This window comes from Corapipo altera, unplaced genomic scaffold (genome assembly GCF_003945725.1).
Source record: "Corapipo altera isolate COAL_440 unplaced genomic scaffold, ASM394572v1 104, whole genome shotgun sequence".
NCBI classification, from domain to species: Eukaryota; Metazoa; Chordata; class Aves; order Passeriformes; family Pipridae; genus Corapipo; species Corapipo altera.
The window spans coordinates 5,046,940-5,063,054 of record NW_020884920.1 but is presented as its reverse complement, the minus strand read 5'-3'; the positions used below and the strand labels follow the sequence as shown (position 1 = coordinate 5,063,054).

The 16,115-nt window shown below is 45.4% G+C and overlaps 1 protein-coding gene across 5 annotated transcripts in view; it reads left to right on the top strand.

The window, feature by feature from the left end:
* Nucleotides 1-16,115, top strand: part of TOM1L2 (target of myb1 like 2 membrane trafficking protein) — a 57,584-nt gene that overhangs the window by 28,853 nt on the left and 12,616 nt on the right. For 3 of the 5 annotated variants that reach the window (XM_027656642.1, XM_027656641.1, XM_027656645.1), the window contains exons 8-13: nt 2,550-2,683; nt 5,200-5,248; nt 6,308-6,431; nt 7,223-7,340; nt 9,596-9,671; nt 12,799-12,864. In XM_027656642.1, the coding sequence (XP_027512443.1) occupies nt 2,550-2,683; nt 5,200-5,248; nt 6,308-6,431; nt 7,223-7,340; nt 9,596-9,671; nt 12,799-12,864 (567 nt within the window). The remainder of the gene's footprint in view (nt 1-2,549; nt 2,684-5,199; nt 5,249-6,307; nt 6,432-7,222; nt 7,341-9,595; nt 9,672-12,798; nt 12,865-16,115) is intronic. The other 2 variants (XM_027656644.1, XM_027656643.1) reach the window with 1 other exon arrangement.

The window sequence follows — 16,115 nt, the reverse complement described above, 5'->3', positions numbered from 1 at the left end:
GTGGGTTTTGTTGTAACTCACTTCACAAACTGGGTTTGCTTGGTTTACATAATGAATGTGGGCTGTGCTTGACCCTGGCCAGTCTCATCATGTGATGTTCTTCATTTGTTAAAGCTTCCAGTGACAAGAATTTCCTGACTTCCCTTGAAACTTGTTCTTTCCTCTTTATGTAGCCAGAATTTTTTTCCAGTGTTGAATATCAGGTCTCCTTTACCACAAAGCAGCTTAGAATTGCCACTGGCTCTATAAGCCCTGAGCATCTCTGTTTCTTTTACATCCTCCATCATCACTTTTACAGTGTCCAGACATTCCCAGTCACTGTGCAGGAAAAAACACTCCATATTTCTAGCTGGACTAAATAATGCCAAGGGTCTGTAGATTCTCTGCCAATTGAAATCTTATATATGAACAAAATGTCTTTCCAGAGGCTGTGTTCTCAGGGTCTTAAGGCGGGTGCTCAGGTGAAGTTTCAGAGTGTCCAGAGGGTAATCAGAAGGGATTTCTTTGCTGGAAAATCTCAATCCAGTGAGACATTTAGTATTTCAAGAGGGAAAGCAGTATAAACACAGCTCATGTCTTGGGCTTCACACCTGCTTCCCAAGGCCAGTGGTCACGGGGTGGCCTTTTGGCTGAGGAAGGTCGTGCAGTCCCACATGCAGCACAGATGAGGAGCACTGAGATCTGGCATTCCAGCTGCTGCCCTTAACGTGGTATTTGCTTTTCCAGAGCTTCAGAAATAGCCTTCTGTTTTGATCCTCCAGCAGGGAGGATGGGCTCCCGCAGCAGTCCGTTCGGAGGAAGGCAGGGAATTGCTCTCTGTGATACATCAGAGTTTGAAATCCATCCAAAAACTGGTCTCTCCCATGCAGTGGCATTGTGTGTTTGTCTCGGAGCCATCATGGCAGCTGATGAGAGGCTTTGCAATAAAGAGCCTTTCAGTTACTGCCCATTTGGGTCGAACTGCTCAAAACAAAAGAAGCTTCCAGGAAACCATGACAGGCCCAAACAGCGTGGAGCAGTTTGCTTACATTCAGAAACAACCACCAACATCTTGACAGCGTAACCTTACAGCATAGCTTTAAGGTGAAAGAATTTGATCATAAAATGGAGTGACAGCAACGATTCTTTATCCCAACTGGTTCCCTTCTTTGACTGATGCAGCCTAAATCTGAATCACAGAGCTGGGGAGAACCTGTTTTTGATCACAAAGGATGGTTAGCCTTTTGAGAGCTGTGAGCTGGGTGCTGCATGCAAGGACTCCCTGCTTTGAGGTTTATATAGCCCTCCTCCTTAAATAATTCCTGACATTTTCTCCAACAATCAAATGTAAACAGGCTGCTAGAGAGCCAACTCTGAGCAGAATAGATAGGTACTGTCAGCCCTCTCGGAAAGGCAGCAAACAAACCTCTGAAATGTCACAATCTGCTTCGAAAGTGATGGGATCAAAACTGACATTGGAGAACACATTCCTCAAGCTGTTAAGGCAGCTGGATTGCACTAGGTGAAATTTATCCAGAGCTTAGGATGTCATACCAAGCAAGGAAAACAAACACATTTTTGCTTTCATCCCGAAGGTTGTGTACCAACAAGTCCTCCTTGTTTAGTGCTGAATTTTTGCTGTGAAGTGGAGCTGGGAGGGGTGGAAGATGACAGAGGGGGACATGCTTTAGCTGGAATGTCAGTGCTCACTGAAGTAAAACCGTGGGCCTGATCAGAGGCACCCTGCCATATGTCACATTTCTTCTTGCAGTCATCATCAGCAGACCAGTCTGACCTTTGTTCTGTAGGCCTTTACAGGAGTACAGAATTCTGCTAAGTAATTGGTGATGGAAGAGATGTCCTGGAAGCTTGAGAACTCCTGGTCTGGGCAAACTCAGATCTAGATTTCTTGATGAGAGACTTCTAAAATAAATGCCTTCACTCTGTATTCTTTAAAATGTTCTTCTGAAACTCCCCACTGCCTTTGTGCAGTCTCCTGTCTGTGCACTTGCTCAGTGGAAGGGAACATCTCTGTGTGTGGTTCAGGTGTGTGGAACACACAACTTTTTATGCTCCTGGTTCTTGTTTTGTCTTCACCCTCATGTTCTCTGTAGTTGGTGAGTTCTCTGTCCTCAGTACTTCTCTTTCTAGCACCCACTTTTAGTACTTGTAGCCCCGATGAATCTTTTTCCCCACTTCCCCCATGCACATAATTCCGTTTTTAAGGATGGTATTGCCAAAAAGATTGAATTTTCCTTGAAAGCTGTTGTATTAACGTGTTTTATTCTTAAAACAGATGACTGTAACACAGATATTTATTTTCTGAAGTACTCGGAGTTAAAGAAGAATCAGGAAGTCGAATTGTAAATAGGCTCTCAAGGTTTTATGCCATCATCTCTTGAAGGGCGTTTTGATTAGATGTGCTTTTGGGTGACATTTAATCATGCAAAGATAAACTTGTCTTAGTGTTTCTCAGCTGGGGGATATGTTTGGCTGTGAGCAAAGCTCAACTAAATCTACTTATTGCTTGTTGCTTATCAGAGTGTGTGTGCACAATGCATTCCTCCTAGGAACTGAACCGAACCTGTAGAGCCATGCAGCAGAGAATTGTGGAGCTTATCTCACGAGTGTCCAATGAAGAAGTCACAGAGGAGCTGCTGCACGTGAATGATGATTTAAATAACGTTTTCCTCCGATACGAAAGGTGGGACACCTTTCCCATCCACTATTTACATTCATTCTGGATTCTCACTTAAATATAAAATAGGTCAGTTGGCAAGATGGGGCCAGCTGGGCCAATGGTCCAGCATAACACAGAGAAGCATTTGCAAAGTCTTTTTGTGGTCTTTTATGGTACCGTGCCTGTTTCAGCTGATTCCTTTAATACTGTGATTTGGGGTTTTTTTTTTGGTTCTGCCATTGAATTTTTGTGGGACACATCCATAAAATGCAGGGCAACCTTGTGCAAAACTCTCTGAACTAGCTGCAAGTCCCCGTTGTGCAGGGCTGTACAGATGTAGGGACTTGGGACTAAAAATAGCACAGCCACAGTCTCTAGTTCCCCTTGGCAGCCTGGGCTCTGCACAAATGCCTGTGCTGCTTCCTGGCTTAGGGAGGCTCCTGTGAGCTGGCTCCGTCCTCTGATCTCTCCAGTTCCAGAGCTGGTGCAAAGGGAGGTGGCTGAGGTGGGCGGGAGCTTAATGCATGTAAGGGTTTTGTTTTCAAGTAACACTTAAAATCTTGGGAAAAAATAAAAGCCTGTCTTGTGTAGAACTGATGTTTTGAAGAGCTGGTCTGCAAGAATCATCCCCAGGGACAGGACTTGGGGCACAGGACTTTCGACACGTCAGACAAAGGCGCTGTCAGGCACATCTGCTGCAGGAGGTGACACGTGATGCAGCAGTCTTGGGAAAGTTTAATCTTCCCCTTAATGACAGGCCTGGGGAGCGAGGCACTAAAGAGTACCCTTTGTTCCTTGCTCTTAGCACAGGGCTTTGTTTCTCAAGCCTTTAAAAATAAATTAGACTCTAGATCTGTGAATTTGTGCTGTCACGGCAAAGGCTGGAAACACGACTCGGTGGCCTCGATTTCGCCTTTGATTTAGTCATTCAGAGGAGATCGGGGCAAACTTTGAAACAAACGCCAGCTTTTTGTGTGAAATGCTGTGTGTTTCATGCACGAGCAGGATTGCACAAGTGGGAGAGGGTGACTGTCAGTAAGGCTCAGTCTGGTCACCCTTAATAGTTTTTCTGTTTTCCTCCATCTGCGACTTTGCTGGCTGGGGCTGATGTGTTTGTAGTCATTATTCAGGGAAGGCGAGCTGAGTGATGTTAGCAAGCTGTTTGTGGTGTGGGCTGAGCGTTCAATAAATTCCAGTTCCTCCTCTGCTATTCCAAAAGCTCCACATCCATCATGCTGATTTCTAGCAGGGCGACCAGGCTCTGTCAGTGACTCAAGCAGGAGCTCTGGCCTTCGCTGTGAAGCCTTGGGATGTAAATGAACAGAAGCCTTTTGGTGAGAAATGAGGTGGGAGGTGTCTTAGGTTTCCAGCAAAGGGAGTTGGATTTCCAGTAATAGCAAACACCCACGGTTTCCTAAAATTGAAATTTGGGCCAGAATTTGGTTTTGCTGCCTTTTAAGTCTGCATTTTCCACTGTTACATTAAGAAAACATTTTAGTTTGCTCGAGATTCCCTGTTTTATTTTGTCCATCTGGGAGAAAACCCAGAGGATTATATGCATATTATGGGCTTTTTACTGAAAAGAGGAGTTACATCTGAAACTAATTTTGAAGGAGGAAAAATTCAAACCTCCAAGAAATCATAGTGCTTTTCCTGGTAAAGAAGATTGGACTGGCTTCAGTCAGGCCATGGGAGCAGGTGGTTCCCCTGCTGTTTTGGCTTCATAGAATCACAGAATGCTTTGGGTTGGAAGGGTCCTTAAAGCTCATCTTGTTCCACCCCCTTGCCATGGGCAGGGACACCTTCCACTATCCCAGGTTGCTCAGAGCTCAGCCTGGCCTTGAAGACTTTCATGAAAACCTGGTTTAAGGTTGTGGCCCCAGATGCACAGAGTAGAGACCAGACCTTGACTAGCCAGGCATCTTCCTCTAAGAAGGAAGAGGTTGTTATCCAACATCATTACTTTTCCTTCTTGGAAAGTACCAACCTATTTAAACATAATCTCGGAGCATCTTTGAGTTGACCCATAAAGTTCTAAGCAATGCTGATCATTGTCCCTCTTGCCACCTGTTCCTGGGTCAGGCTGTGCCACACACAGATGGCTCCTCATTTACATTATTGCAGCAAGAGGGAGCTGGTAAGTGGGAGTAAGATGTGCTGCTACTCGGCTCGTTGAGCTGTGAGCATCAATCCTGCTGCAGTTCCTCCTACCCCTTAACTAACACAACAGTCTATCACAGAGCACTTAATGATTAAAACCCCCCTGAAACCCGAAGACAAATCCTACAGTGTTCTTCAGGCATGTTTGTCCTGCAAGATCAGATTAATCAACTTAAAATCCACACTTGCCAAGAGTGCAACTTCTCAACTATCCTCCCTTTGTCCTGCCTTGGAGTTAAAGCTTTCAGGCTTCCCCTTTGAACCAGAGAAAACTACATGAGAGGGAAACATGTCATGGCTTGGTCATAAACTCATAGTTTTCATTGTTTTATTGGTGGCTGTGATAATCCATGTTGGTTTTGGGGTTTTTTTCCAAACAGATTTGAACGATACAGATCGGGACGTTCAACACAAAACGCCAGCAACGGAGTAAGTACCCCACTCCATTTATTATGTCAGCAGCTTCACCATACTAGCTGTAGTAATACCAGTAGTATCACACCTTTTGCCTGTCCAGCTCTGTGCCCTGCCTGTGGTGGCTAATGGTGGGTACCAGGAAAAGAGCATAAGGATGTGACAAACCCCAGGTGACAACTTTTAGCTCAGGAAGTCGCTTCACTGAAACATCTCTGTGTTTACAGTCCTTGATGAATTTTGTTCCTCTGTTAACTTTTTTTGATTGCTTTTGAGTCTGTGTGGACTTTAGGAGTTCACAGTGTCCTTACAGTTTCACTGTACATTTTTATATATTTATTTTACATTTATATATAACAAATATTTTGTTTACATTTGATCAAGTCACTTAATGATTTTTGTTTGCTCCACCTAATTCTTCTTCACTGTGTCTTACAATAACCACTGTTCAGGTTAATTTTCTTCCTGCCACTCATAATTCTAGGAGCCACTCTCCTATTTAAGCAGCCCCTTTCCAAGCAATAGAGTTCTAATTATTCTTTCACTGAAAACTCTTTTGTAGTTGTTTTACAGTGTTCAAGGTCTGAGTTCATGATGAATTGTACTTCTATTACATTTTCTATTCTGCATTCTCATAACTATTTCCTCTATTTACTTTGCTCTACCCCTTCTCCTGCAGTGTGATGCAAACTTCAGCACAGGCTCTGCATTGACCCTTTAGTCACAAAAACAAAAGAAGTTTTGTTTCTGAAAACAGTTTATACCTAATATAGAAGCAAAGTCAGTTTGACCTGATATTGGTCTGGTGTTAAACACATTAGCTGACTGAAGAGATGTAGATGACCTCCAGGAGAGCTTCCTCCTGTGCTGAGCAGTCAAACTGAGGTTTTTCAGTGTCTGACCCTTTTTATTCTGCACTCACCACTGTAGTATCCAAGAAACTCATCCATTTAGCAGCATGCAAGAGAAGAGAGATCTTTATAGGAGGTGCCTGTTATTTTATGGTGTTTAATGCTGCACTGCAACTAGAAATTTCTGGCATGTGTAACTTCTGTGGGTTTTGTGTCCCAACAGGTACTGAATGAGGTGACAGAGGATAATTTAATAGATTTGGGTCCTGGCTCTCCAGCTGTAGTGAGCCCAATGGTTGGAAACTCAGCACCTCCGTCCTCACTTTCTTCACAGCTTGCAGGCCTTGGTGAGTGCCTGATCTAAATTGTGCTCTCCACTATCTGATTAATGTTGCCATGTAGCCTCTGAAAGGTTTGGGAATATGGCTTACAGCATTAGGAAGGCATTCCCTACTCCCCTGTACTGTGGCAATCTGTAATTGGGAACCAGCCTGGCACAAAAACCTATTAACCTAAGGAGAGAATGAAGAAAAGGGTGAAGATTCTTGTCCATGCTAAAATTTGAACTGCTTTTATTCCTCCTTAGATATAGTTAAAATATGAAATCAGTCTGGTAAATGCTCTTGATTCTCATTCTACAAATAATATTTGAAACCTTTAGGTGAAGGGTTTTATGAAACTATTGAAGGTTTATGTCAAACCAAAGATTACTTGACAGGATCACCACGTTTGACTGAAGGTTCTCCACCTCTTTCAGCACTGCACCAATACCATATACCTTGCTTTGAAACTGCTGGTTTCACAGTCAGTAACTGAGAGAAAACATTGTGGAGAAAACTACTGTCCATGCCCAAAATTTTGGACCATGTTAGTGACTAGTAAATATCTCAGGATGAGATTGGCAGCAGGTGAACACCAATCCCCAAATGCTGGCTTCTCAATAAGGAGCACTTTCAGAGTGCTAATTCCAGGATAGATAAGACAATCTCTACATTTTACTTTTAAGAAATATATGATTAGCAGCCTCCAGCCTTTTTTGGATAGAACTGTGCTCAGTGCTGCAGCTGTTAACTGGATGATGGTGTTTGCATGTGGTTTGCTGTTTCACTGGTTCACTTTTTTTTGCCTCTGGTTGCAGACTTGGGCACAAACAGCGTCAGTGGCACACTCAGCTCTCTCCAGCACAGTAACCCTCGTGATGATTTCGACATGTTTGCACAGACAAGAGGCAGTTCCTTGGCTGAACAGCGAAAGAAGTGAGTTGGAGTTTGTCTCTAGCACTGAGTCATGGCATTGCTGTTTTCTAAGGGCATAAATCTGGAACTTCCTGACTTCAGTCCAGTCTGAAAAAGTAGTTTTGTTGTATGTCTTTGTGTTTTTAATACAATCCCTATCTTTTTGGTCATTATTAATATGAGCAAGTGGAGAAGTTCCTGCTGCTGGACAGAGCAGACTGGCTGAGTAATGACTTAGTTAATGAGCTCACTGGAAACTTGGAAGTGTACTTGCCTTTACTTCTGCAGATGCCTCCTCTCCTAAAGGCTTGTCATCCCATCCACCCATGCTTGAGATACAGGAGCAAAAGGGTCCTTCACCTGAAGGTCATGGATGTACTTCAGTGACTGAATTACTGTCATCAAGGGCTTGGAAACAGAATTACCATCCAGTTAACTCTCCCTTTGGCCCCAGTCAGACTCTCACATGCTGTCAATGCAGTGTAGCTTGCCTGGCTGCCATGCTACCCCTAATTTGTTTATATGCATAGGGCTTGCATCCCCAGAGCTGCCAATGTGGCACTTTCAAGGGCACTTAACAGGTCAAATTATTTTAATGTGAAATAAATATGCACTTATTAAGAAATCCTTTGATCCCTGTCAAGGGAGATTCAATAAAAAACACACTCAGGTATTTCTCTTTCATATATTATTTCTTGCCTCCTTCTGATTTCAGATTTTAAAGGATGTACTAGGAGTCAGAATATCGATATCTGGTCTCAAGCTAAGAAATGTTGTTAAATAGTTTATCAAAAACTTACCAGCTCTGGAAAACTTGAGCCAGCAAATTTATTAGGATCTTTTATTTGCAGTTATCAGTGCAGCTATTGGTACTGCCTCAGCTGTGGTATCAGTGCTGAGAAGATATGCTCTAATGTAGAGGGATATGCTACCACTGGAGATTTTGGGCTGGGAGCCCTGATGTACAGTCAGAAAGGAGATGCATTGCAGAGAGATTTAATCGAGGTCCCTCTGTCTCTTGTGCTAAATGAAGCACGAAACTAGTCTTCCCACACAGTACCTAATGGAACAAGGAGCATGGAGCAGTCCGTGATTTCACAAGGGAGGATTGCTCTATCTTCCTTGGATTGTACACTGTATAAACAGAGCAGCAGGGAGGAGTGAAGGCATGAGTGTGACTTGCTGTGGTGTGTAGGTGAGAACTCTGGGTGCTGTGCTCACAGCTTGGGAGAAGCCAACACGCTGGAGGAGAGAGGGCTCCTGCTCAGGCACCTCCTCCCAGGGACTGATTTATGGGCATGTGTTGGCGTCTGCTGCAGCTCGTGGTTCACCACTGTGCTCTAAGAAATGATGCTGTTGCCTCTGTCACCTGACTGCTACATGTCCCTCTTGCATTGCAATCAAAGCAGCTTTTAAAAGCTCTGTAAATAGTGCATTTCTTTGTCTGCTTCACTGCAGTTGCATAACTCCACCTGTCTTTGAGTCTCCCTCCGCCTCCCCCCTTGCACACATCAAGGTCAGGCTTCCAAATGTCATCTCCAGAGCTTTGCTAAATGTAATCTGGAATCAGACCTCTTTTCACAGTCCCCTGTTTGCTCTTGGACATGCTTAGAGTGCCTCTTAACCTGTTTGCCTGCCTTTCATAATGCTGCTCCTACTGTTTGCTTCAAGGTGCTTTCTGAAACTGATGGTCTTTGTACAGAGCACACTCCTCTTTTTGGGGATACACTCAGTGCACTTAGGTCTTGTTAAAGAAAAAAGAATGTGCTTTCTGATTTCCAGGGGAGTAAATCCGAGGATCCAGTGGCACTTCTCCTATGAGGAAAGGCTGGGAGAATTGGGATTGTTCAGCCTGGAAAAGAGAAGGCATCAGGGTGACCTAATTGTGCCTTTCCAGTACCTGAAGGGAGCCTACAAGAAAGATGGAGAGGGACTATTTACAAGGGCCTGGAGTGACAGGACAAGGGGGAATGGCTTCCCACTGACAGAGAGTAGAGTTAGATTAGATAGTAGGAGGAAATTCTTCCCTATGAGCGAGCTGAGGCACTGGAACAAGTTGCCCAGAGAGGTTGCGGATCTCAGGATGTGTTCAAGGCCAGGTTGGACAGGGCTTGGAGCAACCTGATCTAGTGGAAGGTGTCACTGCTCATGGCAGGAGGGTGGAACTGGGTGGTCTTTAAGGTCCCTTCCAACCCAGGCCTTTCTATGATTCCGTGATTCCACATGGGTGACTGCTGGACTTCCTTCTAGTTCTGTGATTTGTTCCTTTCTTTCAGTGTGACGTATGAGGATCCACAGGCTGTCAAAGGACTGGCATCTGCCCTGGATGTTCGGAAACAGAACACAGGAGGGGTAGGTCACGGCTCTGTGTTTTGTTATCCATGTGGAATCCAAGCTGTAGGCAGCTGCTTCGACCGAGCTTCTCATTCTGTATTCCAGCAACGTGCTAGCACTGGCTATTTTGAAATTGATATCTGGGAGTAAGTACTTGCTCAGTAATGATCTCTAAAGAGCTGCTGCTTAGCACTCTAGCCTAAAAGACTTCAGAATCATAGTGGGTAAATTCTCTTGTGTCCTTGTAGCTTGTCTAGGGGGTCCAGCTCTTTGACTGGAATCGCTGCTGGAAAGAATAAGTGGGAATGTCCTGTGAACACTGGTGTGCATTGGTTTTGTTTGGTTTGGCTTATGAAAGCTGATAAAGTCTTAATCTACTAGACTTTGCTCCAAGTGCATGGATACATGAGCAAGTTACAGGGAGAGAAATTATGCAGACTTTTAATGCTTCACTTCCCACCCATGCAGCCTGTTCTGTGTGCCCAGGGCAGGCTCCTGTTCTCCTGTGTGGGGAGAGAAGGCCCATGTGCTGTCACCCTGCAGCAGCTAGCACTAAAAACATGGTTGAGAGAGCTTGGCCAGTTTTGTCTGCATCCCTCAGTGAAGGCAGAAGTGAAAGAGCTTTCAGATCGTCCCTCAACCCCTTTCTACCACCCTGCTTTTTAAAACTGTCCTGCTCTTTTGTATGCAGCTGTGTGTAAGTTTTTAGAGGTCCGAGCAAGTTCAGACCCTTTCCCAGTCCAATTTTGGGCTGTGCTGACCACTAGGGAGCACGGCAGAGCCAGCATAGCATGGGAGAGCCTGTGCAGCGTGAATTGCCTCCCCATGCCTTGGCTGATCCCGCCCTGGTTCTTTCATGAGATGAAATGGGAGTGTTCTGGGCAGCTGGCATGCCTGGCAGCTTGTGCTCTGAGCCAGGGGGAATTTGTGTTGGGAGCCAGCTGGGGTCAGATCACAGCTGCCTGCCTGGGCCATCCTTTAGTGGGAGCAGGGCCTCAGCCATGATTTCTTGCAGAGCATCCCCCCGACCCCACAAATCTAATCTGCTCCTTCCTGTCCCTGCCCTCCTGCAAAAAAGGGTAATTTATAACTCAGGTCAGCCCCGTGACCGGTTTCGAGCTCAGCCCCACAAAAGCTCATGCCAGCAGTACTGAGGGAAAAGGGGAAGCACAGGGAGGCAAGGGCAGAAGTGCATTGAGGGTAGCGGTGAGAGAGGAATTTCTGAATCCAGAGAGGCATCCTAAGCCCCCAAGTATGGCTGAGCTGTTACTGGCAGGACCTGGGGAAGGATTTGAGATTCTGCTCTTTGTTCCTGGCTAACCAAACACAAGGGGCTTGCATTTAGCTGCTGGTCAAGGGGGCTGGATTCCCCTGGTGGCCTTGGGGTCATGTCCTTATTTATTAACACTTTTGTTCCCAGCCAGTTCTGCTTGAGGCACCAGTGCAACGTGTCATTCACACCAGCAGAGCTGCTGCTCTGCCCCAAGTGTTGTCAGTTCAAAGGGCTGTGGATAAGCTCGTCTGATGGTCAAAGTTTTTTGGGTCAAATGCTTTATGGGTTGTGGAACTTGGGGCTCTGAGGTGTTGTAGAGACTTTCAGCCTCTTTTCAAAGGTCCTGATGACTGTATCATGTAATCCGAAGAGCTTGTTTTGAAATGCACTCAGCTCAGTAATTGGTAAACACTACTTTTTCTCAACTGTTGTGAGGCTTGTGGGTGTCTCTTCTTAAAGGAAACAAAAATTAAACTCTCCTAAAGTTACCAGCCCCGGCATGTGTAGCAAAAAACTGGCAGTGCTTTGTAAATGAAAGACAGGCTTTAATTTGGGTAGAGCTAATTTAAGAACAGCTCTAGGGAGGAGCCAAAAGCTTTGCAACACATTCTTCACACACGTCTCGTTCCAGCACAGTTGTCCAGTGGTAGAATTCAGCACATCCCACATTTCTAATGTAGTCATTCTCAGAATGGTCTGTAGAGAGGAGGCTGATCACATGACATTAGCTGTCTTTTAATGTGATTTAGCAGCTGGAAACAAGATGAGCTAAAAATACACTGTTTTCTTAATATTGCTTTTCCATGTTGGGAATTGCTTTTGTTGCCACAGAGTTGTTGCATGATCACAACTGGGAGGAGAGGTGTCCAAGAAACAATTCTCTGGTGTTACACGGAGAGTAGATGAAATTGGAGTGATTTCCCCTGTTTATTTTTTTTTCCTCAGGAAATGAGACATAAAAGGTTACAGCTGATTCTCCATTACCTGTGGTAATGGGGACAGGAGGGGTGTCCCATGTGTGCAGGTATCTGGGTGGATGCACACAACACTCCCTTGTTGAGCTCTGTCAGGGCTGGTGGGCTGGAACCGCTGCGCTCTGACAGTCCCAAGGAAGCCCCTCCAGAGCTATAGATGACTCTGCATCCTGCCCTGGCTCAGGGAGGAGATGCTGAAGGACGAGAAGCCATCTTAGAGTGTTTGTGGTGCTGTGCCATGCAGTCTGCAGCCTGCTCAGGGGAACTGGATGCATCAGCGCTCCTTTAACCTCTGCGCTCTTCAGGAGGGGCAGTTTGAAAGGCTGCCAGGACACTGCAGCAAACTGCCCTGCCTTACCCTCCACTCAGCACCATCACTAGAGCTGCTGTGCTGTTGGCGTGGGGCAGAGTCTGTCTGCTGAGGTCAAGGATGTGAGCAGGGCATGCTGCACCCCACAGCTTCATAAACAAGGGAAACTCCACAGAGCGTGGCACGAGAGTTTCCAGTGCACTCTGACTGATTTCAGTAGCTTGTACAGCCTCACTTTTCCTTCTTCTAAGAAGATGACAAACATCAGCCTCACTTCTAACCAGTGACTGTTTTATTTTATTATTACTTTTATTTTTAATATCAGCATGAAAGAAGTGCTAAGACCCTGTGAACTGTCTGCAGGAAGTGCAGATTTGAGGGTGAGGTCTGTCCCCCACTGGACAGAGCTGACAGGCAGCAGAGGGGAACACAGCTGCTGCCAGAAGCTACCATAGGCTTTGTGTGTGTGTGTGTGTGTGTGTGTGTGTGTGTGCGCACGTGTATGTGAAGTTTTAAATTGTTATATTACTTTATTACGGGTTGTTGCTGTGGTTTCTCTCTTTATGGACCTTTCTGTTCTCAACACAGAGGAGAGGTAAAGGTGGGAACTCAGACATGGAGCCCATAGACAAGTGGCTAATTACACAAGGAATGGTGAGGACTTCACCAGTGAAGCGATTCCTACTGCCCACCCCAGTCCCTGACCTAGAATAACCATCCTCTGTTCACCTCTCGTCCTGCCCTATTGAACCGCTTGAAATCGGACAGTACAAGGAGTTCATTTCCCACCTACATCATTACCTGGGGAAAAGGGAAAGATTTGCACCAATTTCTGGTTTATACAGCACAAAGACCTGTAAACAACTGAATCATTTGTAGGATCCCATGTCACCTTCGGAAGAGGCCTGGGGATCCAAGTGGTTCCTTCTACTGTCTTGATTTATTTATGCAGTATCCACTTTTCGAGGGATAAACACAAGTCTCATGGATCTTATTCATAAAGAGGACACTTGCTATTTGTCTTTAAAGCAGCCTTTTCTGGTAGTGATTAACTTCATGGTCTGGAATAAGCATAGGGAAGTTGTGGGATCATACCTAATTGAATTGATTAATGTAGGGATAGTTCTTTATGAAAGGAAGGGAATGGGAGAACTCCTACCCAGATTTACCTCTTCCACCCCACTGGCATTAAGAATCAGACTCCAAAAGGTACAATAGTGTTTCTGGCTTTAAGGATTTAATTCCTGTGTCTAGTGATGCCAGTGCCCTGATAAAATCGGGCTTCTGAAGATCACTGAACCTGTGCACATTCTGACCTTGTTTGAAGTTGTCCTTCATCAACATGCTTGCAGAGAGAAGTTCAAAGCCTGCTTTAGGTGTAGAAGCCAGAGGCAGGGAAAAAATAGCCTCAGCTATGCCTTAAAGCCAAGTTCTAAGACCAGTTTTATACCTTTGGATGATGTAATCCATCACTTTTAAGTGTTTGAGATTAGTACCAATAATGGGACCTAACTGTAGAAAATCCTCCTGAGACAGTCCTGGCTGTAGCCGAGTTCAGAAAGGTGCAGGGAGAATTCCCTTTGGGCTGCGGAGTGCTGGCAGTGCAGTGTGTGGGTCTGGTGTCAGGAGGCCCATGGAGCAGGAATGCCTCACTCCAGAGAGATCCCTGAATGTCCCAGACTAAACTGCCCAGTGCTACAAAGAGAAACAGCCCAGAGAGTATAACGCTGAGAAAATCCAGAGTGTGCAATATCAACTCTGTGAAACACTTTGCATTTATTCTTCTGGATTTAGGGCTAATCCAGATTATTTCTCAGGGACAGCTTGCCAATCTGTCCCAAATTTGCATGGCTGGTGCACACCCAGTGATTGGACACGTGTTGTATCTGCCTGCCCTTGCAAGCACCCAAAAGCAGTTCCATGCCTGCTCACACACATGGATAAGCCTACTGTGGCTACCTGTCCTTGGGAGCCAGAGTGTCATTTTGGTGCTGTCCAAGACCCAAAGCTCATAAGATGAGAGTGAAAAGCTGTAAAATGAGCACCAGTATCAGCTTTGCCTGTGATACTGTTGACTGTGGCTCGCAGAGGCTCTCGCTGTTCGGTGGCTCTGTTGCAGCCAGGGATGTGCTGTGCCACTGTTAGATGTTCATCCATAATGAATAATCCAGTGATTGAGTTAGTTCCTCTTCTTTGCCTTTCCACTGTTTACAAGAGCGGGGAAGCATGAAATCGGCACCCCTGCTGTTCACACCACTCACACCACTGCTTTATTAAAAAAACAAACAGCATATTCCTTCATTGGCTTGTGGTTATTCAGTCTGGAAAAAGGATACTGCAGCATTCACAGAGGCATATGGATTTGGGGAGGGAAGGGGGTCTGGCTGTCCAACCAGTCAATGCTCTTACAAACCTGTCACCTTGTTTGTATGCTAAATATGAGAGAGAAATACCTAAAATAAAACTAAACTAATCATTAACTCCGTTTCTCTCTTAACTGGCTGTAGTTCTTAACTGTATTTATTAATATGACCTGTAGCATTTGCAATGCCAGTGGATAACTAGAATCCCAGGTATGAACTTGATGTGCCCACTCTGGTAATCTTTTGTACTTCTGAGATGAGGGGGAAAGAGGGGTAAGCTGACACTGCTGTTCCCTGTGCCTGTACAACACTGAGACCACTCAAAGGGAATTCTCCACCTGCCAGAGTGGTTCTCACATCCCTCATGACCTCATGTTGTTCTGTCCAAACTGTGATACACTGCAGCTTAGGGTTGAGTCCTTCCCACTCCATTTCTGTGCATCCCAGTTCACCACACACCTTTGCAGAGGCAGTCTCTGGCTCTGCTGTCCCAGTGAATTTGGCAGCGTTGTTCTTGTTTTAGCTTAACCTGTAGCTCAGTTCTGCTGGCGAGGTGATGCCAGGACCATGCAGACACAAGCCACACCTTTATCCATTCCAGCTCTGCCTACAAAACTTACACAGGCAAAATGATATCAGCCAGAAAATGTTTCTGGTTCAAACATGATTTAGGGATGGGAGATGAACTGTTCCAGTGCCAGATCTGTCTGCAGTGTGAGGTCAGGGTTTTGCCATGCAGGTATCACGTGGGTCTGTACCAGCAGCTCTTAGGACAGACTTTAGTGCAGGTGGTTCCAGTTCCCTTCTCATGAGATTGGACAGCTATTGAGATTTGCATTAATATGCAATAATATTGCATATATTCCCTTTGTTGGAATAATCTGTCACCCCATTCACATGCCAAGTGGATTATTTGTTATGAAAGTGAGAAGCGGGTGTTGCTTAAGCCACCATGTCAGGACATTAATTGGGACAGTGGCAAGGGAGGGATGAAACTGAACCAAAATTCCCAGAAAGTTACATGAACTACTCTCAGCATTCTATCCAACAGCATGCCTGGCTAGAGAGGAGAGCGCTCTCTGTAGTAAAGATAGCTGAGCAAAGATTAAATGAAACCTCTGTTAATTAGTAACCAAGTAGGATTCCGCTATGTGCCTTCAAGAGAGAGACAGGATCTGAGATGTGGAAATCACTTGGGTAACAGACTTTAGAAATACGTCCTCATCTTGGAGACTGAAGTGCTTGAATTGTGGATACACCAAAAAACAGGCATGAGAAGATCTCATTTGTTCCATGTGGTAGGACCCCTCTCCCTTTTGAAGGCAAGCAGGGGTGTTCCCTTTGGCTGAAGGCCACGTGGGTCTCCTTCCCTGTCCAGCTGTGACGTTTTTCAGAGCGCTGGACAAGGGTGATCCCACACCCCACGTGAGTGAGGTCTGTCACTGTCTGGGCACGCCTGTCAGATCCAGATGGGCTGGTTGTTGTACGGGCACAACAGGCTCTGTTGGGGAACACGCTGCACCCGAGCTCTGCCTTCCCTTC